The 27,938-nt window shown below is 36.7% G+C and overlaps 5 protein-coding genes across 8 annotated transcripts in view; 3 read left to right on the top strand and 2 right to left on the bottom strand.

The window, feature by feature from the left end:
- Nucleotides 1-1,649, bottom strand: part of LOC107591213 (MICOS complex subunit MIC26-like) — a 7,889-nt gene extending 6,240 nt beyond the window's left edge. The window contains exon 1 of one of the 2 annotated variants that reach the window (XM_016280304.1): nucleotides 1,448-1,649. The gene's annotated coding sequence lies outside the window, so the exon portion shown is untranslated. The remainder of the gene's footprint in view (nucleotides 1-1,447) is intronic. The other variant, XM_016280300.1, reaches the window with a different exon arrangement.
- Nucleotides 18-1,259, bottom strand: LOC107591212 (arylamine N-acetyltransferase, pineal gland isozyme NAT-3-like). The gene has a single exon (XM_016280295.1). The coding sequence runs from the start codon at nucleotides 920-922 to the stop codon at nucleotides 74-76; it is 849 nt and encodes a 282-aa protein (XP_016135781.1). The 5' UTR covers nucleotides 923-1,259; the 3' UTR covers nucleotides 18-73.
- On the top strand, nucleotides 869-6,175 carry LOC107591214 (ropporin-1-like protein). Of its 3 annotated transcripts, none has more exons than XM_016280306.1 (6): nucleotides 869-941; nucleotides 2,065-2,197; nucleotides 2,331-2,454; nucleotides 2,618-2,704; nucleotides 3,537-3,706; nucleotides 5,988-6,175. In XM_016280306.1, exons 2-6 carry the CDS (start codon nucleotides 2,067-2,069, stop codon nucleotides 6,055-6,057), a joined length of 582 nt encoding a protein of 193 aa, XP_016135792.1. In that variant the 5' UTR covers nucleotides 869-941; nucleotides 2,065-2,066; the 3' UTR covers nucleotides 6,058-6,175. The 3 variants fall into 3 exon arrangements, with proteins under 3 accessions (XP_016135792.1, XP_016135793.1, XP_016135791.1); XM_016280307.1 differs by having other exon boundaries at nucleotides 2,543-2,704; XM_016280305.1 differs by lacking the exon at nucleotides 869-941 and adding an exon at nucleotides 1,819-1,888 and having other exon boundaries at nucleotides 2,543-2,704.
- Nucleotides 6,176-8,820: 2,645 nt separating this feature from the next.
- Nucleotides 8,821-20,756, top strand: LOC107591207 (ankyrin repeat domain-containing protein 33B-like). The gene is made up of 4 exons (XM_016280287.1): nucleotides 8,821-9,745; nucleotides 17,494-17,623; nucleotides 17,843-17,983; nucleotides 19,696-20,756. The coding sequence occupies exons 1-4, from the start codon at nucleotides 9,335-9,337 to the stop codon at nucleotides 20,541-20,543; spliced, it is 1,530 nt and encodes a 509-aa protein (XP_016135773.1). The 5' UTR covers nucleotides 8,821-9,334; the 3' UTR covers nucleotides 20,544-20,756.
- A 2,484-nt stretch (nucleotides 20,757-23,240) lies between these two features.
- Nucleotides 23,241-26,332, top strand: LOC107591275 (ankyrin repeat domain-containing protein 33B-like). Its single transcript, XM_016280390.1, has 3 exons — nucleotides 23,241-23,390; nucleotides 23,610-23,750; nucleotides 25,125-26,332. The coding sequence occupies exons 1-3, from the start codon at nucleotides 23,294-23,296 to the stop codon at nucleotides 25,970-25,972; spliced, it is 1,086 nt and encodes a 361-aa protein (XP_016135876.1). The 5' UTR covers nucleotides 23,241-23,293; the 3' UTR covers nucleotides 25,973-26,332.
- The last annotated feature ends 1,606 nt before the right edge of the window (nucleotides 26,333-27,938 follow it).

Raw genomic sequence — 27,938 nt, 5'->3', positions numbered from 1 at the left:
TGTGGGGGGGGGGGGGGGGGGGGGAATCAACAGACCATCTTAAAAAGCATAAAGAGACCCAACAAATAACCCCTTAATATGTAACTGGTGGTGGTACAATCTCAACATCTTTTAGAGTGAGTGGAGAATGAAGAACAATTCCACACTTTTCTCTCAACAACTCTGTGATTTCTTCATCTGAAAGATCTCTTGTGGTTTGTGTAGCTTGTTGTCCATCCACTGAGGACAGACTGGTTATAATCAGTCTGCGGCCCATGATTGTGATTCTTCCAGTGGGCAGTAAGAGTGAACAGAGAGACTTGCAGAAGAAAATCGAGCTAGCAGAACTCTGATGGTAATCACACATGGCTCTGAACTCATCTCGTTCACGTGGCTCCAGGGTGAATTTGTACTGTTCCGTCCAACATTCTTCTCCAACCCCTGATACTTCAGTCTCAGATTTCACTTCCATGAAAATGAAGTTTCCCTGAGATCTGAGGCGATACGCTCCGTGGCTCTGAACTTGAGGACTGTCTGTCTCAAGAGAGAGAGGGAGCTGGAATCCGGACCCGAACCCTACATCACAGAGCCACCTGTGTCCCTCCAGCTTCAGCATCATGATGAAGTGGTCGAACGGAGGCCCGTAAGCACCGGTGAACCGATTCCTGACCTGTGCGGAGAGAATAGTCACGTCGAAGCCCATCTGAGACAGAAGCCATGAGAAGAGCCCATTATTCTCATAGCAGAATCCTCCGCGGCGCAGGACGACGATTTTTTCATATAAAAGTGGCAACTCCAGCCTGACCCGTTCTCCGATGTGAATAGTGAGATTCTCAAAGGGAACTGTCATTAAGTGATTCAGGTGAACGCATCGCAATGTCTCCAGCGTTGGAGGACATGGTCCCGAACAGCCGATACGTGCCAAATACTTTTGAACATCCATTGTTTTACAAAGACCGCAGGTATGTAGTTAGGCTGAGAAAATTGTAACCCACAGTTGAACACATCTACTGGGAGCGAACAGCGTGCACCTTTAGACGACCTTTAAGCAAGTTTTCACTTTGCATAGGCTGTAAACGCGGACTGTACTTTCTCGGAAGTCCGAGTCTTGTGCTGCTCATGAAAGCTTATAAGGACATTAAAACTTCTCATCAACCCTTCTTTAACGGTTTGCTATGTTTCTAGAAGACGATTAAAAGTATATTGCAAATATACGAAACTAAAAAAGCTGGTTTAAAGCAAATTTAGACGTAAACGGAAGAGGTCTGTTTAAGTGTTGCCAGATACCACAAGAGAAAGCAACTCAAACAACCAAAATAAGCGATTGTTTTAGAAATAACATTAATGAATCGAGGTTAAACCTTTGAAAATAATATCTTTTCAACAGTTAGTTTTGTTTCACAAAATGTTCACATTTAATTAACGTTAACATTCATATTTTTTCATAGTCTACACCTCTCATACTTACGACTTGCTAGGCCAAAGCATCAAATTAGCGCATCATTGGATGAGGAGCCAAGCAATTGCAAACCCACATACCATTTTTTAAAAATATATAAATAATGCACCGAACCGTCCCGTTTTGATTTTTAAGGGGGGGAGGAAACACACAAGCGACTTAAAATCAATGGACATGGCAACACATGCTCTAGTTAACGCCCTCTTTGCTGGCATTGGCCAATCAGATCTCGGAGCTCTTTTTGGTTTCTAGGAGATGCTTACAAACAACACGTTGCTATGAATAACACAGACATTCAAGTCGCTGCTGTTTTATAAGATGACAAAATAATATTATAGTATATATATATAAAGTGCTAGCCTATGTATAAACGTACACTATACGTTTATAATACGCTATTTATGAAGAAGGATTTAACTACAACATTGTATTTACAATTACCATAAAACGGTAGGTTATTTTGTTTAAATGAATTGCTATTTAGTTAATCTAGAACGTCAGCCTATGGTGTAACGTTAGCCAATTAAAGTAACACAATTGAATAAAGTAACACTTTTTCCTTATTGCATGTGTTGAATGATATTCTGACTGCTGGCTATTGTCATTATCTTAAAATACAAACAAAGTGATGCCTCCTCCTGAGACAATGTACTGCGCCCAGCAGATCAACATTCCTCCAGAACTGCCTGATGTTTTAAAGCAGTTCACAAAAGCTGCAATCAAGACACAGCCACGTGATGTGCTGCAATGGGCAACTGAGTAAGTTTTGCTTTATTAAACAAGTGTACTATGATAATGCATCAGATTGGCATTATATCATGTATGCGTTATAAAACAATGGAAATATAATATAGTATGACAAATGACAACAGTAAAACTGCTTCTCTTCCAGCTATTTTTCAGCATTATCAAAAGGTCAGAACCAACCAGTCAAAGAGAGGCTGGAAATGCCAGTGGCAACTCAGAAAACAGACACAGGACTTACACCAGGCCTTCTAAAGATCCTTCATAAACAGGTGTGATCCAGTGCATTTCTTTTGTATGTTTTATACACAGCACAGCAGATATATTTACGAATATTGATGAAATTTCTCTCGCCTGTAGTTTGCACCTAAAGAAATCATTACAAAAGAGGAGCTTCTTCAAAAGTGGAAAGACTTGTGTTTGCCTATTGAACAGCTTGACACAATCCTTGCTCTTGGCAACTTCAGTGAAAATATTAATTGGATGCAGTTTTCTGCTTTAGGATGCAGTGCTTTGGGTGGGGTGAGTGGCTATAAATATGTAACTGTGTACTTAACGATACATTAAAGGAACGGTTCATCCAAATTTGTTGGGAATTTAGTCATCCAAGATGTCGAAGAGTTTGTTTCTTCATCGGATGAAATCTAGAGAAATTTAGCGTTACTTCACATGCTCAGCAATTGATCCACTACAGTGAATGGGTGCCGTCAGAATGAGAGTTCAAACAGCTGATAAAAGCATTACAATAATCCACAAGTAAATAGTCTTTGACTTAAAACATAATTTCTGGACAAAATACGAGCCCATAATCCATAATTATGGAGTCATGGAATCAACGGTTTGAAATGTTAAAATGAGGGATTTGTATATTTCAAACATGCAGCTTTTCATCTCATAAGACATTAAATGATGGACTTGAGCCGTGTGGATTACTTATGTTTTTATCATTCTGACGGCACCCATTCACTGCAGAGGATCCATTATGCAAGTGATGTAATTCTAAATTGATCCAAATCTGTTCTGATGAAAAAACAAACTCATCAACATCTTGGATGGCCTGAAGGTGAGTAAATGTTCAGATTTTCAGTAGATTTTGTAATTCATTTTTGGGTGAACTGTTTCTTTTCATGATATCGTATGCTACGGGCTTTATTTGAGATGCTGTAAATGTAATTCTACTAACGGGCTCTAGATGGCAGTGTTGGATTTTAAATGGTTTCAAATTTCAAGGAGTTGAACAAGAACTAAATATTTACAAAAAACGATACAGACGATGTTCAATTCATTCAAAGTTTGCTAAACAATGCCAAAAAGGTGTGTTTTTGAAAGAGTGTCTAATGTACTGTTCCCACAGACCATCATAAGTGCTTTGAAACATGCTTGTGAAATACTCACAGAGGACCCTGAGGGTGGTGCAGCCCAGATTCCTTTCGACACATTTCAGAGTCTCTACACATACTTGGCCCATCTGGATGGAGAAATTCCTAAAGAACAGATCGACAGCTTCTTGCATAGTTTAGAGGAGTATGCATGAGTACACACACACACACACACACACACGCACACACACGTTTGTTTCTGTGAATTGTGGGGGCTTTCCATAGACTTCTATTACTTTTATACTGACCAAACGATATTTTCTATCCCCTACCCCTTACAGAAAACCTGTTTGCATTGTTACACTTTCAGATAAACATCATTTACTATTTGTAATAATTTTAACCGCAGGCTGGTCCCCACAATGTAGCATAAACAAGTACACGTACACACACACACAAATGGATTCAGTGAAAACAAGAAGCAAAAACAAAAGTAAAGTGGTATGATCAAAGCTGTCCATTTGCAGGAGCAAAATATGTCATTCTGACAGTAGGTAGTTTGAGACAAAATGGCAATAAGAGGCTTTATTGAATGAATTAGACACATTTTTAGAGGGTGACAGTTTCTTTTCTGTTTTACTTTTGTTGCCAAAGAGGTCTTTTAGGAGGACAAGTGATAAGGAAGAAAATTAATTGCTTTGACATTTGTTGCTTGCGGCACCTTCAAGTCTTTTTTGTTAGAATTTACACCTGTGAAATTACAAAGCCTTCTGTTGTTTCTTTCTTAAAACCGAAAAAAACTGTTCTATATTCAAAACTATGATTGAAATGATTGAAAAGGTACATAATACATACGTCTTGAAACATCACATAATGCAATAAGCTTATGTAGTTTTCCAATTGCCTAATACAAGATCTGAACCACTATTGTCTTTACTTTTAAGACAAGTCAGTCTACAAATGCAGAAACAATACCAGAAATTATCATTGCATTTGTAAGAATTTTTGTCCTGTGGGTGGTTTTATTACATTTTGATAGGTTTTTGTTGTCATACATTATCAGCATACCAACAGCAATTGTTTTTATCAGTTGCATTCAAAACATATGATTTCATCCCCTGTGTTTAAGACATTTTTAACTCAATTCAAAAGCCCAGCACCCTATTTTACTATTAAGACTTAATAATATGGAATTTATGAACAAACGTTGCATGAATCATATTATCATGACCAGCAATTAATCTTCACAATTATACAGGTCAAAAGCCTATGTACAGTATTGTTATATATTTGGCTGTCCCAGATTATTCAAATGGTATTTCTGCTGTATGACTTCATGACATGTTATAAATCAACCTCTTTGTAACTATTAACATTTTTAAGTACAAATATTCTTTTAGTCTATTTAATTGCCATTCAGACAATACATCAGAAGGTGCTTTGTACCAGTTCTGCTTGGAAGGATAGTCAATGTTTCTTCATAGGTTGTCAGCACTTCTAAAGGCTAAAATGAAGAAGACCAATTGACACTTTTGTAATTTAAGTTTTTTAAATTATGAACTAAAAATGGACATTCACCTCAATTTAGGTCCCCACCATGACACAAGTCCCCATGAGTCAGTGTTTATTAATGTTTAAGGACTTAAACAGGGATATATAAACCTGTACACACACACACACACACACACACACACACACACAAACAACGTCTGTTTTTTGTCCATACAATGAGTGTCAACAGATGCTTTAATTGTATTGATATAAACAGTTGATGCATTTTTCAAAATATCATCTTTTGTGTTCCACAGAAGAAAGAAAGTCATACAGGTTTGTAATGACATGAAAGTGAGTAACTGATAACAGAATTGTCATTTTTGGGTGCACTGTTCCCTTTAAGTCTTAAAAAACTGATGTCTTTGTAACAACAGGAAAACGGACAAGTCTTTTTCTGCTGCTTTGCATGCGTACACTAAACCAACCCAACCTCACAACAGCGTGCCCTTTTTAACTCCCCAACAAACATAGAAGCAAAGTAAATGTTTGCTTTGTGTACATGAAGAAGCTCAGATCTTCAATGTGATAAAACAATTAGAAACTAAACTCCAATTCAAATGAATTCTTGTAAGCTGATTATTGACACATTTACGGGTCTTGATTACAATCTCATACACGCTTTAATGTCTATTAGTTCTCCTAGAAACAGGATCTCTTGACACAAAAGCAGTCCGTTCCTGTGAATACACAATGTTTGGGAAGCATGTTAGTGAGTCAATATTACCGACACAGAAGCAAGAATAATGAAATGTCACCAGCATGTGTTTTAGACTAATGATGACAAGCCTAAAGCAAATGAAAGAAAAAGAGAATTGAAAAGAGGATGTTAATAAACAATTAATAAGCAAAAACATCTCCGGTCATGATAAAAAAAACATTACACATGACATTTGTAGACGTCTAATTGGAAACTTTGTTTTTCTTGCTTTCAGAGAATGCCAAGTAGGAATGGTGCAACCTTCAAATTTTACAAGCCTCCACAGTGCTGAGAAGTCTGAGTAAAATCCAGTACAAATGGTCCTCAGGTGGTGATATCTCAACATGCTTGAAAACTATTGATCCTTGTTACTGTGTCTTGTGTTTGCCCTCTTTATCCTTATATTGTGATGTGATTTGATTATTTAACCCAAATAAATCCTTGAATCTCAAATCTAGGTTGCCTGGAATAATGTTGCGAAAGTGAAAGACAAAACAAGGCTTATGGAATATTAGGTGCTTATGTGAGCCTAATGAACTTTCAGTTTTGATTGCGATTACAGATGTCCCATTGATACTATAGGTTGGGGTTTTCAAAACCCCATTACCTCACTTACCATTGTGGTTTTCTGTTTGAAAGAAACCGTATTCTGTATATACTTCAAACACTCACACACAATCTTTTTATATCGGAAACAATGACATGAACTAGATCACATTTTTGTCCTTGCATTGTAACGCACATTTGTTTTGTGTTTCAGAAAAGCAGTGGCACAGCAACAGGCAACAGTAGTTTGATTAATTGACTTTTTGAGGATGGAAAGAGGCTGTGTACCAATTTGGAACCAAAAGGAGCTACTCAACCTTCACAGACCTGTTAATGAAGGCTATTCTCAACATTTTCTCTGAAATGAACTGATTACCCATCAGTAATCATGGTCATTTTAGATTAACAGCCCTTTCTGAATGCTGATACAGTCTCAACAGTGAGATGTTGTTCACTTCTTTATGAAAAAATATTTTCAGCAAGCATAATCTAAAACTGTTTAAAATTAGAAACGGACTCAAAAAATCGTTGTTTGAAACCGGTAATATCAAAGCTTGCTGGTCAAGGATCTATTGGATGATTTACAGAAGATACCAGATGAACTTTACTCAGCATGAAGTTCTCCCTTCTTGATCGGCTCCTGAGGATTTATTAACCTAAGCAGGCCAGAGTGCTGAGCTAATGTAATTGTCTAAGCCAAAGTAGCCAAGGAGCAGCATGGCATCTATCATTTCTAAGAGAGATGAAAGTCGTTTCCCTTTTCAATCTCTCACTAATAATTCACTCCTAATGAGGCTGATTCTCACAAACCTGAGAATAAAAGCAGTATGCATTTCAAATTGAAGTGAATATAGACATTTTTGGAGGATTTAAAAGCAGAAATAATTTATAAAAGCAGTTCAGTTTAAATTTTTTTTTTTATGTGGGCTACAAAGCCCTTTTTTTTTTACAACCATTTTGGGGGTTTAGGATTTATGGTGTTGTTGTACAAAGTTGTAAAGTTGATATAACTTTACAGAAAAGATTAGTAAGTGATTTTCCCCTTAAAATCATGTTAACTCTCATATTGTTCATATCTTGTGGCTATAATACTGAAACAGTGAGTATTTTGTTTACGCATTGGTCTCATTCACTTCCATTGTAAATGCCTCACTGTAACCCAGATTTATTTACTTATTTAAAAAGAGGGACAAGTGAAAATTCATTTTTTGTGATAATGAGTATTATGCTACAAATGCTTTCAATTCTAAAATTGATTAATATTCTAAATATTAGGATTAATATTGCAGGACTAATGTGTAGTACAGTAACTGTGCAGAGTATATGGAGTATACAGGATACAATAGAGAGTGAAGTTCTGCAGAAACACCATTGTGTCACTGGTTGTAAAATGATAGTCATGCTCTGGCAGTTAGATAATGACTCATTTTTGGCATCACAATTTACTTGTTTTTAAAAACCAACAGTACTTCCTTTATAACAGATCTGTAATGGTCGAATGCAAGCATTCAAAGCGGTGTGGACTGCTGCACTGTACATACAGTATGTTTGACTGATAAGATCACAGCTGCAAGTGAAGGGGATGGAGCCCAAGCTTCCAGCTGTTTGGGGCTAAACGACTCACTAATTAGTCACGGCAATTATGGCACTTATCTTAGAACTCCAAGGAAATGGGAGTATTAGGATTGTGGAAAGAGCTTGTAATAGAGCACTCACATTAGCTTTAATGTGTGACTTGGAGGCGTTTGTGTGTGTGTGTGGTGTAACTTCCCTAAATTAGGTTCCAATATGAATTTGAAAGTTCTGTGCCTGCTTTCAGAATTGAAATGTGAATGACATCATTTGAAAGGGGACTGTAGCGAAGAACGCTGAGATGATAGAAACCATCCAAGGTTTGGTTATATGTGAAGTCTAAAAAAGAACCGTGTCGGAAAGTTGATTAATTACTCTGGTACTGTCACACAGGGACATCCCCTAACACAGCCACAGTCACTGAGCTGAGAAAAAACCCATGATGATGGTAAACAAAACGTTGTACTTTCCAGAAATAACAAGTTTAAGTAACTTTGTGTTCACTTGTCCACATGATATAAAAAAAATATTAAATTCATTTTATTAGATATTTATATATTTAATATAAAAAATGTAATATATATTTTATAAAAGGCAAAAAAAAAAAAAGATTTCCAAAATGTTTTTTTTCTTTCGCTGTCTTTTAAATTTTATAATAAATGACAGTAACATCACTTTGACCATTTTGACCTACAAAAATATAAAAATAATAAAAGAAATTCACTGTTCATGAGAGAAAAGTGTTTTATGTCATTTTAAATATTAGTATTATAGTGTATTTTTCAATAACTAGCCTAATACTGTAGTTTAGGGGAGAAGAAAAACTGTCATTGACCCATATATGCAAAAATATGTAGAGTGAGGGAGGAAGAAAAAGTAGTTTGTGAGAGAGAGAGAGAGAGAGAGAGTGAGAGGAGGGCATCTAATCGGATTATGGAGGCAGAGTTTTGACGCGAACTGGTCTAGTTCTCTGTTATCTTCTGCGGGGAATGTCCAGCGCTTCCACTCTCAATGCTGTTTGTTTGGAACATCACAATATCTGAAAAGTTTCTCAGGGAACAAATTTCGACATTCTGAAGATTGTTTCACATTAGCTACATGGAACTGCAAATACTTATTTTCTGGAGTTTTCTGTTTCCACGTGCGTTTCTGATCGTTTCCGAGTGCTGCTGAGGAACACTGCACTGACAGTGGCGTTATAGAGACAGACATTATTCAAATGAGCTGATAAAACTACGGTACATTTTTATTACGTGGACACCAATTGCACTTGCTTTCTATACGAGTGGGGAATATGAAGTCGCGGATACTTAAGAGAAGATTTGAACCTCAGTTTGGAGATTAATCGCTTTTTAAAATAGATTTTATTATCTATCTATGATTTTAACGAACCTAAATGCAGCCGAAGGAGACCAGGAGGTGTTTGATCCGCATGACTTGAGGATTTTATCCTATTGGGGTTAAATGGTTCAGATAACGGACAGCAGGGATGGCGGAGGATCATCTCCAGGAAAAGTTAAACCACTCAAACATGCTAAAAGCGCCCAGATCTGTCCCACTATCGTGGAGGAATCACCTGATCGCTCTGGCGATAACGATTATGATGGATATCTCAGCTCGGTCGAGTTGGATGAGAACGTCGAGGAGTTGGATTTCTTCTCAGACCTGCCGGATACCAGGAGCATCGCCTCAGATGACTCCTTTTATCCACCGGACGATGACTTTGCTGACTCGGAGAGAACCCCTTCCCCGGAGAGTCCCGCACCGCTGTCCTTTTTTCAGGCGTGTTACAACAACAACGCGCTTACAGTGAAACTCATGATTAGACAAGGAGTCACGGAGGAGGATGTACAGGAGACGGACAAAAACAGTAGAGTAAGTATATCAGAAATTAAAGTAGGCTATATCACAAATGAAATGCATACCCTGTTGAAAAAAACAGCATATGCTGGTTAGTTATGTTTTGACGCTGGGATGCTGGTTTATGCTGGTCCTTTTGCTGGTCATGTGCTGGCAAAGGACCAGCATAAACCAGCAAAAGGACCAGCTTTAACCAGCATCCCAGCGTCAAAACATACCTAACCAGCATATGCTGTTTTTTTCAACAGGGATAATTAAATTTGGTCACACACTTTAAATGTCACAGATAAGGAGAAGTGTGTAACAATGTAACGAATCGTTTTCTTGAGTCGGATCTTTTCATTTAAACAATTGAACAAAACTTGTCTGACTGATCGTTTACGAATTGAATTGAATCAGGGGTGTGCGAGGCGGTCAGAGAAAGATCTTTTCAGATTTGTACGACTCGCAATAATCCAGGTAAATGGGATAGTTCACCCAAAAACTAGGGTTCACTAAACTTCAGGATAACTTCTGCAGAACAGTAAAGACGATTTTTAGCTGAAACCATTGTCCTTGGTGATTTATAAAATGTAAGTCAATGGCTACCGGCACTTTTGAGAGTCCAAAAAAGCATATCAGGGGAAACAAAATTAATACCCGTGGCTACTGGCGCTATATTGAGGTCTTCTGAAGCAAAACGATTGATCTGTGCAAGAAACTGAACGTTATTTACAACCTTGTAGCCTGTAATCCATAGCCTTAGGTAAATGTCCGACTCTTTTCCGGGAACTGGTTCTTTTGGACAGTTCATTTCAATGAACTGGTTCAAACAAGTGATTCACTAGTTTGCTTACGTACGGAATGATGTAAAATAAACACTTTTATTATTAAGCACCCTATAATGATGTGAAACGCAGAGGTTTTACATAGTGAATAAACTAGTCTTAATCAACTTAATTTTTACGTAAAATGAGAAGCCATAAAAACTTTCATTTTGCTCCTTTATTCAAGTGTTTGGTTCACGCATGTTTGCATCAGCTGCTCATCAGTTCTTTGGTTCAATTCCAAACTGTTTCCTCAGTTAAATGTATGGTTGGAGGAACTGGAGCACTAAATGAGTTGGCAAAAACCAGCATCATAGGATCATATACACTGGTATAATCCTCGGAGCGACTGCCGGTGTTGTGCCCATTTTCGACCCCCTGGCAAATTATTACCCCCCTCGTTGAAATCGCTACCTGATTGCCTAATTCTAACCCCGCCCCGCCCCTAATCCTAACCCTAACCCCTCCCCCACACCTAACCCTAAACCTACCAATACTGGGGGGTGGGGGGTGTAATAATCTGGCAGGGGTCAGAATTGGGCACAACACCGGTCATGTCCAAAAGTTAGCTTTGATTGAGTAACTTGTAGACCTGTGCTGCTCTGGCTGCAAACTGTTTCAGAAGGTTTAGTCTGATTTGGTGAACTGATTAATCCAGTTCACTAAAAAGAACCGGTTCAAAATAATTATTTGCTTGTGAACTGGACATCACTCTGGACCGTTTGACTGAGGCTATGAATTACAGGAAATAATGCTGTAAATAATGTATTGTCAGATAGACCTCAATATCGCCAGGAGCCACGGGTATAAATTTTGTGCTGCATGATATGCTTTTTTTGAGTCTCAAAGTGACAGTAGCTATTGAGTTTCACTTTATGAATCATCAAGGATCCGGTTTCAGCTAAAAAATTTATTTATTGTTCAACTGAAGAAAAAATTTTTAAATGAAATTTTAAATGGCCTAAGGATGGATAAATTAACAGCAAATTTTCATTTTTGGGTGAACTACTTCTTTAACAACTCACTTAACTGAGAACCGCCCTTGCTCGAACATGTCCAAATCAACTTGTGATGAGTCGAGAACCGATGAGTGAGCTAATAGTTAAAGCATTTGGAGTCAAATGAGAAAAGAAAATAACTTTAATAGCCAACTAAAAGAAATTTTGCAAAATAAATCGTAGGCCTACTGGAAATGTTATGAATTGTGTGAGTTTTATTAACACATATAAAACAGAACAGGTTTAAATAGTTTGTTATTATTATTTGTAGGTTTATAGAGTTTTTTTTAAATAGACTTTCGTAAAGAACAAGACATCGTTTCATAGTTGTTAAGGATGGGAGCTTACTTATTTATGTATACGTTTGTGGTAAAATTTGAGGAATGCAAAGGCTGACCACATGCCAAACTTTTATAATGCGCAAGACACCCAAAGTACTTCAATATAACCTAGCTTAATTGTGATAGTCACAAGAACTTAAGGCTAATTCATACTGCCCCAACAAATGCCTGGTGTTAACACACTGATCCAACAAAACCCAACAATTCTTGTTGGGGCAGTGTGATCTAGGTGTGATCTAGCCTTATAATTTATATTGTGGTGTGAATGTGGTAGAGTTATAACGTTCCACTAACAAAATATCTTCAAATGTCAGAAAGTCAGTTAGACAATCAATTTTACATGAACATCAAACACGTGAATTTTCAGGTTTGATTCTGGCAGTCTGCTGTGACCTCTAAGGCATGTGTTGTGGGATAATTACATTATATAAAAGCTAAATGCAAAACACATGTGCAAAGTGTGCACGAGTAATGCACAAATAATTTGCAGGCCTTGAGGGTTTAATAATGGAGTTGCACAGTCACAAGAACAAGCCTCTTGCCTTTTCTCTTTCTAGCCCAAACCTGGTCATTCCTCACAAAAAACGAGTCCCCAAATGACATCACCTCCCAGAGCTTGAGGCCTCGACAGTTCAGAATGTATCACATTACAACTTAAAAGCTTAGATTCAAGAGAATGTGTTTAAAAATGTAAAATCAATACACTCTATAAAGAGAAGCTGATATGATGGCATGGCTATCCATTCCTGGTAGCCTAACAGACAGAGCTGTAGTGGGATGAGACTGTGGAATTCCTCTGCGGAACCTCAAGAGCTTCACTTCACACAGGCTCATCTCTTATCTCTCATCACTCTTCTACAAGACAGTTCAGAGCAAAAGGCACAGGATTTCCCCACTAATAGTTCCAGCATGTGCTCTGTTCATTTGAGACTCTGCATGGTGTAATGCTGTAAATAAGGTCATTAGTCAGTGAGCATTACATCTCTTCCTGGGCTGAATGACTTGACCAAAAAAATAAAAAATAAAATAAAACAATAAAGTAACACAGTAAAAACCAAAATATTGTGACATGTTATTACAATTTTAAATAACTGCCTCCATTTGAATATATTTAAAAATGTAATTTATTTTTGTGATGCAAAGCTGAATTTTTAGCAGCCATTACTCCTTCAGAAATCATTCTAATATGCTGATTTGGTGCTAAAATATTTCTTATGATCAATGTTAAAAACATTAATATTTTGTGGAAACTGTGACACACCATTTAAGTGTTTGAGGTAAGAAAGTTTTTTTTCTTAAAGGGGTCATATAATGCTGCTAAAAAGAACATTATTTTGTGTATTTGGTGTAATGAAATGTTTTTATGCAGTTTAAAGTAAAAAAAACACATTATATTCCACATACTGTACATTATTGTTTCTCCTCTATGCTCCGCCTTTTTGAAACGCGTAAATTTTTACAAAGCTTATTGGTCTGAAAAGCGAGGTATGCTCTGATTGGCCAGCTATCCAGTGCGTTGTGATTGGCCGAATACCTCAAGCGTATGACGGAAATGTTACGCCCCTCACCATACTGTGATGATGCCCTGTCAGGCCGGAGTGACGAAACAAAAAAACGTGAAAACCCATTACAAATGAGGCATTTGTTGCATCCAGTGGGGAGATAATTACTGATTATAATGACTTATACTGTCTTTTTACGCGTTGCGTTGCATTGCATTGCGCCGCGTAAACATAAAACCATGTCTCCATTTGTGATCGGAGAAATGACAAACAAGTGCTACTCTACACTGCTCAAAACTCACGTTTGAATCATCAGTGGCAAATCCTTTAAATGAAAACGTACTTACAGTCTATGAGTCAGAACAGCCGGCATTGTAGTCTACCTTTCAGGTTCAGGAAACAGTCCTCCATAAAATGCGCTGGACACATCTGAATATTTGGGTTGTACTGTTCTGGAACAGTGTTGTAAATACAACTTAACCACTGATTTGTAGTCGTGTCCTCTTTTGGAAGGCCAAACAAAGTAGTTTCGCTTTCACAACGAAACACACGGTGGCCTAGAGTGATTAGAGGCGGCAGGCTTGAGAACGGTGTGGCCGGCGGATTTGACGAAGGAGCAGCAACCACATGTGACGACCCCGGACTGGACTCCGCTTATATCGGATATCGTCCTCTTTTGGAAGACCAAACAAAGTAGTTTCACTTTCACAACGAAACACACAGCACCTTCACGACATGGTGGCGGCTACAACAATACTACAGCGAGAATAAAAGTTAAGCCTTCTTTCTTTGCGTGAACATTTGGGCGGCGTTATGCAAATCTTCCCACATAGTGAGGTAGACATGTGGGGGCGTGTTAGAACGAGCCGTTTTAGGTAGGCGTGGCTGACTCTTAACTTTTATAAAGAATATCTCTTTGGATTTGAGACTTTAGTCTTTGCAACTTTACAGATTTTATGCACTGAGAAAGGAAAAATTGAAATCGCATCATATGACCCCTTTAAAGAAATTAATATTTCAGCAAGGATACAGTTGATCAAAAGTGACAAAGACATTTATATATATATATTATATTGCAATTTCAAATAAATGCTGTTCATTAAACATTCTATTCATCAAAGCATCACAAAAATGTATTGTTATTCATGTAGCAAAAAATATGTTGTCAGCATCGATAATAATAATAATAATAAGAACCATTAATATTAACTGAACCCCAATAATTATTTGGGCACCAAATCAGCATATTAGAATAATTTCTTCAGGATCATGTGACATTGAAGACTGACTGCTGAAAATTCATATTTGCCATCAAAGGAATACATATATTTTCAAATAGAAAAGTTATTTTAAATTGTAATAATATTTCAGAATATTACTGTTTTTACTGTATTTTATTGTCATACTTAAGCAAATTCACATAAAGGCAACTACTAAAAAACTGATTCATGTTTTATTTACAGCATTACACCATTCAGAAATGTCTTAGCTCACATATTAGCACTGGAATGCTGCAAACACAGAAGCAGAGTGATACCACAGTAAAACATCCCAGTATTGCTGGAACATCACTAATTTGTGGAAAATAACTAATCACTGTATAACATGTATTGTCTTTAATGTCATAATACTTAATGACATTATATTATTAGTCTTACATTACAAAGCAACAGGCAAATATCTTAGTGCTGTTGATTTAAAGGCCTCTTTTGAGTGAACTGTTAATATCATTACAGGATGCATAACATCTGCATTTTCAAGCCCATCTGTATTTTCCATTATATACATACATACTCATGACCCCTAACATCCTGTTTACCATGCAACTACTATTGCTATAGGAGTTCAATATACGTGTTCTTGCAAATCTGTATTCTTGCATTTTGTATTCTTGGTATCAAGAATCTGGGCTAAACTACAACACCGGGCCTAGCAGGGAAGTCAATTCCGCCAGCTTAACAGACAACTCTCTGGCAGATTCAAGGCATTTCATTTACACACTGCTGTGCAGGTAGGGGTTTCCAGTTGATGAATGCGTCAGGATCACTTTGAGCCTGGCGTTGATGTAATATCAAGTCATTGACGGAACATCTGTGGATGGATGTTACCCACTGACCTGTTTTCTGGGACTCCAATACTTCACAGCCAGACTGACATGATATTATCAAATCCAGGCCAGCGTGCTCCTGTCACACTTTTTTGAGGCCAGCTTGTTTCAGGGTTTGTTTCACCAGTTTGTCATATATTACTATTCATACTAAAAATGTCTAAAAACTTCTAGTGACGCACAATAAGTAATCTAATGTTCAAAATAAACATAATAGTACTTTTTTTGTGTTATTGTGTAATATCGTACAGCATTAAGGTTAAACTTTGCATTTCACACCCACAAATATGATATGTAACGTAAGCAGTTCTGTTCTTTTTTTTTTTTTAGAAGGATCATAGATGCTGTATTTTGTCTTCATTGTCAAAGCTGAATTGGAGGACAAATCCTGTAACTCCTCTTTCATTCAAAGGCTCACAAGGCTAATCCTTTCTATTTTAAGAATCAACCAGGCCACAGATTACCCCAACACATGTCTACATTTGTATTTAAACCGAGCTGAGTATGTTTGATATAAAGATGCAGACTAAGAGAAACGGGTTGCACCCTAAATTACATTTTAATAATAAATCTACCTATAAATGAGTTTACAGTGCAACTGTATTTATACACAATACTTTATGAAAAGCAAAACTGCAAAACAGTTCACCCAAAAATAAATGTAATTTACTCACCCTCGTGTTGTTTCACATATGTATGCTGATTTGTTTTGCATTAAACACAAAAGGACATTTCACACTTATCTTTTACGACACAACAACAGTTAATAGTGACCATCATTCAAGCTCCAAAATAGCATCATAAAAATGCAATAATATACATAATACAAATCAGAAACTCAGAAGTCATATGAAATTGTTTTCATAGCGTCACTGGGCCACAGTGTTTACAGTTGGACACTGACCTACTAATGGCTCACTAATGTCTCTGTACTGTATATTAAACATCAATAAAACTACATACGTCACCTTAAGCACAGACTTTCACCGTCATCTGATGTGCAGCAACTGGAAGCATCTCTCTCTTATTGTCATAGCCGTGTAAAATGAGCTTGTCCGGGGTTTATTTTTAGTGTGCAGCCTCCAGCTGTGTGTCAGAGTGATGAGACGCTGCTGACACTCCGTTCCACACTCTTACTGTTCACACTTAAATAGGCCAGACTGACTGTGACGAGAGAAACAAGCATGCCAGACGTCTACAGAAAACCCCCCAAAATCAGCCGCACTGCTTCATCACGCCAATAACACTGTGAAATTTTCAGATTTGAATCTGCCTATGTCAAGCCAGATTAGAATTCATAATTCACACGCCCAGCTCAGCAGATAGCCTACCATCATACGTTTCATTAGTAAACTTTTCTTGGTAAACACCGTTTAATCCTATGAGCACACCTAAAAAGAATCGAATCATTAATCACAATCGAAAAAATATCATCGGGAACTGAATCGAATGGTTCAGAATTTGCTAAATCGTTCTCGAATTGAATCGAAAAAATATGAATCGTGAATTGATTCGCTGTCTACTCAAAAGATTCACATAGCTCAGTTTTATAGCAAAATTCAATCAATCAATTCAAGTGGCAACTTGTTGAAAAAACAGTAGAACTTTCAGAAATATATAATATCTTTTTCAATCGCTAAATCAGCATTTTAACTGCGGATAGAATCAGTAAAACACTTGTAAACAATGTGTCAAGTAACGTTTACCTCAGGAAAGCCATTATAATGAACTCTAGATTGGATCATTTTGTTAAATATATAGGCCATATTACATATTCATTATATTTTTTACTTTACATGCAATATTGTAGAAATATACGGACAGCATTCCTTGTATAGTTTACAGCTTACCATATATATTTCCAAATCAAAATGGAAATTGAATGGTGAAATCTGTATCAATACCCAGCCATTTTCCTCAGATTTTCCAACTGCTAGTTCCACTAAATGTTCCTGACCAGGGTGGAAACTTCTTGACAGTAATGCCTTGTGTGTGTGTTGACTTTGCAGACTGGACTAATAGTGGCATGCTACCAAGGATACATGGATGTGGTGGTTGCTCTCTCCCAGTGTCCTCACCTGGATGTGAACTGGCAGGACAATGAAGGCAATACAGCCCTCACCACTGCTGCTCAGGCGGGTAAGAGCGATCAAACAGCCTCAATCCAAATCACTACCTGCACATATTTACATTTAGATTACTATAAAGTTTAAGTAACTAGTGTCTCAACATTCAAAGTAAATGGATGAGTGTGAAAACTTCCAAATACTACTAGAAATGAACCGCTGAGTGCTCTAGAAGTGTTGTTACATATTCAACAGCTGACTGCATTTCCATAATTCTCCTGAACAATTGCAGGTCACATCACAATCACTAACTACCTACTCAACTACTTTCCTGGGCTTGACATCGAGAAGAGGAACTGCCACGGTTTCACCGCTCTGATGAAAGCTGCTATACAGGGTCGAGTGGAATGTGTCAGAGCCCTGATGCTGGCAGGTACTCGAGCCTCAGATCACTGTGCGATAGACTGACAGACGTGCCAGGAAACACTACAAAGTAAAGCAGCTGTTATATGATTAGCTACAAGACAAGGATAAAATGCAAACAAAAAAATCATACCACAGATTTACTAACTGATTTTAAAGGGATAGTTCACCCCAAATTAAAAAAAGTTGTCATTATTTATTTACTCTTATGCCATTCTAAATCCATATGCTGTTATTTTTTTCTATAGAAAAAAAATGCAGCTCTTGCTATACATTGGCACTTAAAACAACTATATTACAAATCTGCTGAAGTCACACAATAGTCACACAAGTTTTTTTTAAATTTAATTTAGGCTCTTGTTGTTACTGTCTTTTTAATATTTTATTCTTTAGTTTTTTGCTATACTTTATTTTTTTCTACAAAAGATTTTATATTCTGATCTGTGAAGCTACAGTTTATGTATGATGTGTGCCATACAAATAATAATACTTATTACAAAAATATCCAAATTAAAAAAAGTTGTCATTATTTATTTACTCTTATGCCATTCTAAATCCATATGCTGTTATTTTTTTCTATAGAAAAAAATGCAGCTCTTGCTATACATTGGCACTTAAAACAACTATATTACAAATCTGCTGAAGTCACACAATAGTCACACAAGTTTTTTTTTTATTTAATTTAATTTAGGCTCTTGTTGTTACTGTCTTTTTAATATTTTATTCTTTAGTTTTTTGCTATACTTTATTTTTTTCTAAAAAAGATTTTATATTCTGATCTGTGAAGCTACAGTTTATGTATGATGTGTGCCATACAAATAATAATACTTATTACAAAAATATTATACATTTTTAAAAATATTATATATATTTTAATATTTGTTATGCTTTTTTTCTAAAGTGATTTTATGTTCTGACCTGTGAAGCTGCATTTTATGAATTATGTGCCACAGGAGCAATACTTCTTACAAAAATATAATTTTTTGACATTCTATTTATTTATTTATTTCTAAAGTTTTATATTCTGACCTGTGAAGCTACATTTTATGTGTAAAATGTGCCACTCAAATAATGTTTTTTTTTATTTATAAAAATTGTTTATTATTATAATTAATAATTAATAAATTTTTTTAGCTATGCTTTCTTTTTTTCTAAAATGCTAAAATAATTTTAGGAAAAAAAAAGAAAGCATAGCAAAAAAAAGTAACATGTCTCAGCTTCATTCTAACATATGAAGCTCCATGGTATGTATACATTTTTTCATACAAATAATATTTATATTATATTAAATATTACAATTTATTACAAATATATTATCATTATTATTTATCCTCTGTGAATAATGAATTAAATGCCATATAACTTAAGACATGTAGTGCAAGAAAGTTGTGAACAAGCCATATTTGCCACTTTTTTTGGTGTTTGTTGTTGTATGGCATAATGATTCTTCCAAATTTAGTTATTTTGTTATAGTCAAATGAATTATAGTCAATAATAGGAATTATTAAAAAATAATTGCTTAACTACATTTTACTGCTAAAGTTACCACTATTTTGAGTGTTTTCGCATGACACAACAGTGGTCAGGTGGCACAAGTCGGAGCAGATTCCTAGTTGTATTATGAGTTCTAGGAGGATGCGAGCGCTTTTCACAAGTCAGATTTATTATGGTAATAACAAATTCTAACTCCAATCACACAATCACATTTGCTTTCTTGACCAGGAGCTGACATAGATGCCAGGGACAACGGGAGGAAATTCACTGCGCGAGAGTGGGCCATCTTTACAAGCCGCTATGACACTGTGTTCGCCATGACGCGGCTGATGCAGCAGCCGTGTGCGGATCAGTTCTGCGACACCTATCGGTCTGAGTGGCCCCTTCTGCCTGCGCTGTTGGCCAAAGCTCAGGCGCCCAAAGGCTGCATTCAGAAAATTTCAGAGACACTACGTGACTTCTTTGACATCAGTAACGTCACCGAGGCGTCAGAAGACGGGGTTCTGGATCACATGGTGCGCATGACAACATCGCTGGGGAGCCCGTTCATCGCAACTGCGTGTCGAACGGTGTGTCCCGGCAGCCCGCCCTGTGTGGGAAAACGCCGGTACTCTGTTCAGGAGATACTAAAAAAACAACGCATCGAGCAGCTGAAAAGTTTGCGACCCGAGCGCCTCGAGAACTACAAACGTCTCTTCCAGAACTCCCGCGTCCTGCTGGTGCCCAAATCGAAAGATCGTCGTGCGAGTCTGCAACCCCAGGCCCAATCAGACGGCTCCTCCTCTTCCTCCCCGGGCATCCGCAGGGCCAGTCTGCTCCCCTTACACCTGCTGAGGAGGAGCAGCGTTAGGCCAGGTATGGTGGTGCCCAAGCTGAGGATTACCAAGGCTCCTTCGTCAACCTACGTGCCGGAGAAAGTGCGGCGGAAAAGCAGCTGTGTAGACGACCAGCTCCTCCAGATCCCAAAGTGGAGATACAAAGAACTGAAAGAGGAGCGAAAGAAAGCAGAGGAGGCAGAAAGGAAAAGACTGGAGGCCATAACGAAAAGTCAACTCACTACAGGCAAAAGGAAATAAATGTGTGCAGACACACTGCTCACTGTTTTATACTTGAAATGCAATTTTGATGTTGGATTCAAATTTTTTTTTAAAAGACAATTCATATTTATAAAGCTTCTCAACTCCTTTTTACCCTCTTTAAAATAGCGTAAAGTGAAGGATTTAAAGTGAACAGCTCCTTTAATCCATTTTCATGTGTTTTGAGCATCAAGAAAATAGCTAATATGAGTAAACTACTAAAACCAGATGCTACTTTATGTTTACATTCTTAAAATTGGGTTCTTAGATTTTTTTAGAGTTGTCCAAATGCTAGTGTTGTCTCAGATTTAACCGTAACATTGTGAATGTATTTAACAGACATACTTTGTCAATACCTCATTTTTAAACTATTTTTCTAAACATTGTAGCTGTTGATGGTATTTCGGCAGCAGATCTGTCTGTATTTGCACACATTTCAGAGACAAATGCTACAGACAATCACTAGCGAGTAATGAAAGACGGCAAAAGAGGTAGTGATATCATGGATCAGCATCTTATTTGATTTTTTCTGAACATTTAATAATTATTTATACTACTAAAGCACTCTTAAGTTCATTACTTTAATGACTATGTTCTGAACCTAGAAAAAACAAACATGTATTGTCTTTTACCAAATGGTATTTGCAACATACACAGCTGCCTGTGATGGAGAGGTGCATTTACAAAAAGCTAAACATTTCTTTGCATGTCAAAGTAAATAGTACTACATGAAAGCCAACCCAAATGTATACAGGTTTAAAAATATATGTCATACACACTACTGTTCAAAGTTTAGGATGAATGAGATGCGTTTTAAAGAAATTAATACTTTTATGTAGCAAGGACACATTAAATTGATCAAAAGTGACTGAAGAATTTTATAATTTTACAAAAGGTTTCTTTTTACAATAAATGCTGTTCTTTTGAACTTTTTATTCATCAAAAAAATTTCGGAAAAAAAAACCAAGTAAACTTTGCATTTCACACCCACAAATATGATATGTAACGTAAGCAGTTCTGTTCTTTTTTTTTTTTTAGAAGGATCATAGATGCTGTATTTTGTCTTCATTGTCAAAGCTGAATTGGAGGACAAATCCTGTAACTCCTCTTTCATTCAAAGGCTCACAAGGCTAATCCTTTCTATTTTAAGAATCAACCAGGCCACAGATTACCCCAACACATGTCTACATTTGTATTTAAACCGAGCTGAGTATGTTTGATATAAAGATGCAGACTAAGAGAAACGGGTTGCACCCTAAATTACATTTTAATAATAAATCTACCTATAAATGAGTTTACAGTGCAACTGTATTTATACACAATACTTTATGAAAAGCAAAACTGCAAAACAGTTCACCCAAAAATAAATGTAATTTACTCACCCTCGTGTTGTTTCACATATGTATGCTGATTTGTTTTGCATTAAACACAAAAGGACATTTCACACTTATCTTTTACGACACAACAACAGTTAATAGTGACCATCATTCAAGCTCCAAAATAGCATCATAAAAATGCAATAATATACATAATACAAATCAGAAACTCAGAAGTCATATGAAATTGTTTTCATAGCGTCACTGGGCCACAGTGTTTACAGTTGGACACTGACCTACTAATGGCTCACTAATGTCTCTGTACTGTATATTAAACATCAATAAAACTACATACGTCACCTTAAGCACAGACTTTCACCGTCATCTGATGTGCAGCAACTGGAAGCATCTCTCTCTTATTGTCATAGCCGTGTAAAATGAGCTTGTCCGGGGTTTATTTTTAGTGTGCAGCCTCCAGCTGTGTGTCAGAGTGATGAGACGCTGCTGACACTCCGTTCCACACTCTTACTGTTCACACTTAAATAGGCCAGACTGACTGTGACGAGAGAAACAAGCATGCCAGACGTCTACAGAAAACCCCCCAAAATCAGCCGCACTGCTTCATCACGCCAATAACACTGTGAAATTTTCAGATTTGAATCTGCCTATGTCAAGCCAGATTAGAATTCATAATTCACACGCCCAGCTCAGCAGATAGCCTACCATCATACGTTTCATTAGTAAACTTTTCTTGGTAAACACCGTTTAATCCTATGAGCACACCTAAAAAGAATCGAATCATTAATCACAATCGAAAAAATATCATCGGGAACTGAATCGAATGGTTCAGAATTTGCTAAATCGTTCTCGAATTGAATCGAAAAAATATGAATCGTGAATTGATTCGCTGTCTACTCAAAAGATTCACATAGCTCAGTTTTATAGCAAAATTCAATCAATCAATTCAAGTGGCAACTTGTTGAAAAAACAGTAGAACTTTCAGAAATATATAATATCTTTTTCAATCGCTAAATCAGCATTTTAACTGCGGATAGAATCAGTAAAACACTTGTAAACAATGTGTCAAGTAACGTTTACCTCAGGAAAGCCATTATAATGAACTCTAGATTGGATCATTTTGTTAAATATATAGGCCATATTACATATTCATTATATTTTTTACTTTACATGCAATATTGTAGAAATATACGGACAGCATTCCTTGTATAGTTTACAGCTTACCATATATATTTCCAAATCAAAATGGAAATTGAATGGTGAAATCTGTATCAATACCCAGCCATTTTCCTCAGATTTTCCAACTGCTAGTTCCACTAAATGTTCCTGACCAGGGTGGAAACTTCTTGACAGTAATGCCTTGTGTGTGTGTTGACTTTGCAGACTGGACTAATAGTGGCATGCTACCAAGGATACATGGATGTGGTGGTTGCTCTCTCCCAGTGTCCTCACCTGGATGTGAACTGGCAGGACAATGAAGGCAATACAGCCCTCACCACTGCTGCTCAGGCGGGTAAGAGCGATCAAACAGCCTCAATCCAAATCACTACCTGCACATATTTACATTTAGATTACTATAAAGTTTAAGTAACTAGTGTCTCAACATTCAAAGTAAATGGATGAGTGTGAAAACTTCCAAATACTACTAGAAATGAACCGCTGAGTGCTCTAGAAGTGTTGTTACATATTCAACAGCTGACTGCATTTCCATAATTCTCCTGAACAATTGCAGGTCACATCACAATCACTAACTACCTACTCAACTACTTTCCTGGGCTTGACATCGAGAAGAGGAACTGCCACGGTTTCACCGCTCTGATGAAAGCTGCTATACAGGGTCGAGTGGAATGTGTCAGAGCCCTGATGCTGGCAGGTACTCGAGCCTCAGATCACTGTGCGATAGACTGACAGACGTGCCAGGAAACACTACAAAGTAAAGCAGCTGTTATATGATTAGCTACAAGACAAGGATAAAATGCAAACAAAAAAATCATACCACAGATTTACTAACTGATTTTAAAGGGATAGTTCACCCCAAATTAAAAAAAGTTGTCATTATTTATTTACTCTTATGCCATTCTAAATCCATATGCTGTTATTTTTTTCTATAGAAAAAAAATGCAGCTCTTGCTATACATTGGCACTTAAAACAACTATATTACAAATCTGCTGAAGTCACACAATAGTCACACAAGTTTTTTTTAAATTTAATTTAGGCTCTTGTTGTTACTGTCTTTTTAATATTTTATTCTTTAGTTTTTTGCTATACTTTATTTTTTTCTACAAAAGATTTTATATTCTGATCTGTGAAGCTACAGTTTATGTATGATGTGTGCCATACAAATAATAATACTTATTACAAAAATATTATACATTTTTAAAAATATTATATATATTTTAATATTTGTTATGCTTTTTTTCTAAAGTGATTTTATGTTCTGACCTGTGAAGCTGCATTTTATGAATTATGTGCCACAGGAGCAATACTTCTTACAAAAATATAATTTTTTGACATTCTATTTATTTATTTATTTCTAAAGTTTTATATTCTGACCTGTGAAGCTACATTTTATGTGTAAAATGTGCCACTCAAATAATGTTTTTTTTTATTTATAAAAATTGTTTATTATTATAATTAATAATTAATAAATTTTTTTAGCTATGCTTTCTTTTTTTCTAAAATGCTAAAATAATTTTAGGAAAAAAAAAGAAAGCATAGCAAAAAAAAGTAACATGTCTCAGCTTCATTCTAACATATGAAGCTCCATGGTATGTATACATTTTTTCATACAAATAATATTTATATTATATTAAATATTACAATTTATTACAAATATATTATCATTATTATTTATCCTCTGTGAATAATGAATTAAATGCCATATAACTTAAGACATGTAGTGCAAGAAAGTTGTGAACAAGCCATATTTGCCACTTTTTTTGGTGTTTGTTGTTGTATGGCATAATGATTCTTCCAAATTTAGTTATTTTGTTATAGTCAAATGAATTATAGTCAATAATAGGAATTATTAAAAAATAATTGCTTAACTACATTTTACTGCTAAAGTTACCACTATTTTGAGTGTTTTCGCATGACACAACAGTGGTCAGGTGGCACAAGTCGGAGCAGATTCCTAGTTGTATTATGAGTTCTAGGAGGATGCGAGCGCTTTTCACAAGTCAGATTTATTATGGTAATAACAAATTCTAACTCCAATCACACAATCACATTTGCTTTCTTGACCAGGAGCTGACATAGATGCCAGGGACAACGGGAGGAAATTCACTGCGCGAGAGTGGGCCATCTTTACAAGCCGCTATGACACTGTGTTCGCCATGACGCGGCTGATGCAGCAGCCGTGTGCGGATCAGTTCTGCGACACCTATCGGTCTGAGTGGCCCCTTCTGCCTGCGCTGTTGGCCAAAGCTCAGGCGCCCAAAGGCTGCATTCAGAAAATTTCAGAGACACTACGTGACTTCTTTGACATCAGTAACGTCACCGAGGCGTCAGAAGACGGGGTTCTGGATCACATGGTGCGCATGACAACATCGCTGGGGAGCCCGTTCATCGCAACTGCGTGTCGAACGGTGTGTCCCGGCAGCCCGCCCTGTGTGGGAAAACGCCGGTACTCTGTTCAGGAGATACTAAAAAAACAACGCATCGAGCAGCTGAAAAGTTTGCGACCCGAGCGCCTCGAGAACTACAAACGTCTCTTCCAGAACTCCCGCGTCCTGCTGGTGCCCAAATCGAAAGATCGTCGTGCGAGTCTGCAACCCCAGGCCCAATCAGACGGCTCCTCCTCTTCCTCCCCGGGCATCCGCAGGGCCAGTCTGCTCCCCTTACACCTGCTGAGGAGGAGCAGCGTTAGGCCAGGTATGGTGGTGCCCAAGCTGAGGATTACCAAGGCTCCTTCGTCAACCTACGTGCCGGAGAAAGTGCGGCGGAAAAGCAGCTGTGTAGACGACCAGTTCCTCCAGATCCCAAAGTGGAGATACAAAGAACTGAAAGAGGAGCGAAAGAAAGCAGAGGAGGCAGAAAGGAAAAGACTGGAGGCCATAACGAAAAGTCAACTCACTACAGGCAAAAGGAAATAAATGTGTGCAGACACACTGCTCACTGTTTTATACTTGAAATGCAATTTTGATGTTGGATTCAAAATTTTTTTTTAAAGACAATTCATATTTATAAAGCTTCTCAACTCCTTTTTACCCTCTTTAAAATAGCGTAAAGTGAAGGATTTAAAGTGAACAGCTCCTTTAATCCATTTTCATGTGTTTTGAGCATCAAGAAAATAGCTAATATGAGTAAACTACTAAAACCAGATGCTACTTTATGTTTACATTCTTAAAATTGGGTTCTTTGATTTTTTTAGAGTTGTCCAAATGCTAGTGTTGTCTCAGATTTAACCGTAACATTGTGAATGTATTTAACAGACATACTTTGTCAATACCTCATTTTTAAACAATTTTTCTAAACATTGTAGCTGTTGATGGTATTTCGGCAGCAGATCTGTCTGTATTTGCACACATTTCAGAGACAAATGCTACAGACAATCACCAGCGAGTAATGAAAGACGGCAAAAGAGGTAGTGATATCATGGATCAGCATCTTATTTGATTTTTTCTGAACATTTAATAATTATTTATATATATATATATATATATATATATATATATATATATACACATATATACACACAAAACAGTTATTCTAAATTGTAATTTCACAGTATTATATATGAAACATATTAAAAACAGTTATTCTAATTTATATATAAACAGTTAATCTAATTTATATTTCACAGTATTACTGTATTTTTTAAAATTAAATAAATGCAGCCTTGTTGAGCAGAAGAGAATTCTTTAAAAACATAAAAAAAATGATTAGCCATGAATTATTAAACCATTTCCCAAAAACAATAGCTTTGTGGCAAGCTGTGCCAGTGGCTCCCCTAATAGTGAAACTTAACTTTGCCTTCAGATATAGGAAATACTGTTACTAATAATATTATAAACGCTGAAAATTATTATTAAATATTCTTAATATTTAACCTTATCCTGGATATCTTGGTATATGAAAATGCAAATAATGTGCAGCAAAGTAAGACTTTACAAAGGTACTGTATTGTACATTAGTAAATATTTTCCTCCCTCATTTGCTAATTTAATATGTAAATTATTTCCCTGATTCGATTTAACCTTGACATGACATTTACTCCTAACATGGGCCCTATTATAAACACATAGGAGGCATCCTGAAATATTAAACATATGTTTTTTTCATTTCTTTCTCGCAGGAGGCATCTTAAGTAAAAAGTGGTACAACTTACTCCGCTATCCCTTATGATTTCTTTGAGCTGGAAACAGTTAATCCAAATTCAAACATATCACAAAAAAATCTCAGATATGAATGCTTCTGTATGCAGAAAAATGCAATGTTAATTTTAAAGAATGTGTAGTGTTATCTGTTTGAAATATCTTCTCACTGACCGTCACATCATCTCAACAGCACCACTGTGCCTCGGTGTCCAACAAAACTCACTCCACACTGCTGATTTCACAAAGATGCAAAGACCAGTGCACACCTAATGTCAGGTCACCCTGTTATCTTAAAATAACACTGTGTTTACACTACTTTAGGTTGTAAACCAAAAGTAATGACCAGCAATGCTTGGAAGAAAAATCTCAGTGTAACTTTTGAATAAAAACTACTTTATAAATCCAAAGTGTGACTCCATTTATTGAACTTTGAGCAGGAGTAAAGGTGAAGCACACACCTTATTAAGCTATTGAGGTCACCGGCACGAGCTGACAGACACTGAGGGACTTATCAATCTTGCAAGGTCAGCACTTGCCTCAGGACAACACTGTATGAAAAACAATGAAGTGCCCTCTGCTGGAGAACCAAAGCACTGACGTGGGATCTGTGGTAGCTCTGATAGCCTATCAAAGACAAATACACTGAGAAGGCCTGAATGTCAGATAGACCCCAGGGTTTGGGTCACTCTGAACTGGCTTCAAAACCAGTGCTCCATTTCCAGATACCATGCTGAGGAAAAGT

Source organism: Sinocyclocheilus grahami, unplaced genomic scaffold (assembly GCF_001515645.1).
Source record: "Sinocyclocheilus grahami isolate Dianchi unplaced genomic scaffold, SAMN03320097.WGS_v1.1 scaffold139.1, whole genome shotgun sequence".
NCBI classification, from domain to species: Eukaryota; Metazoa; Chordata; class Actinopteri; order Cypriniformes; family Cyprinidae; genus Sinocyclocheilus; species Sinocyclocheilus grahami.
Note: the sequence above shows the minus strand (reverse complement) of the source record. Positions and strands in the feature narration are given on the sequence as shown.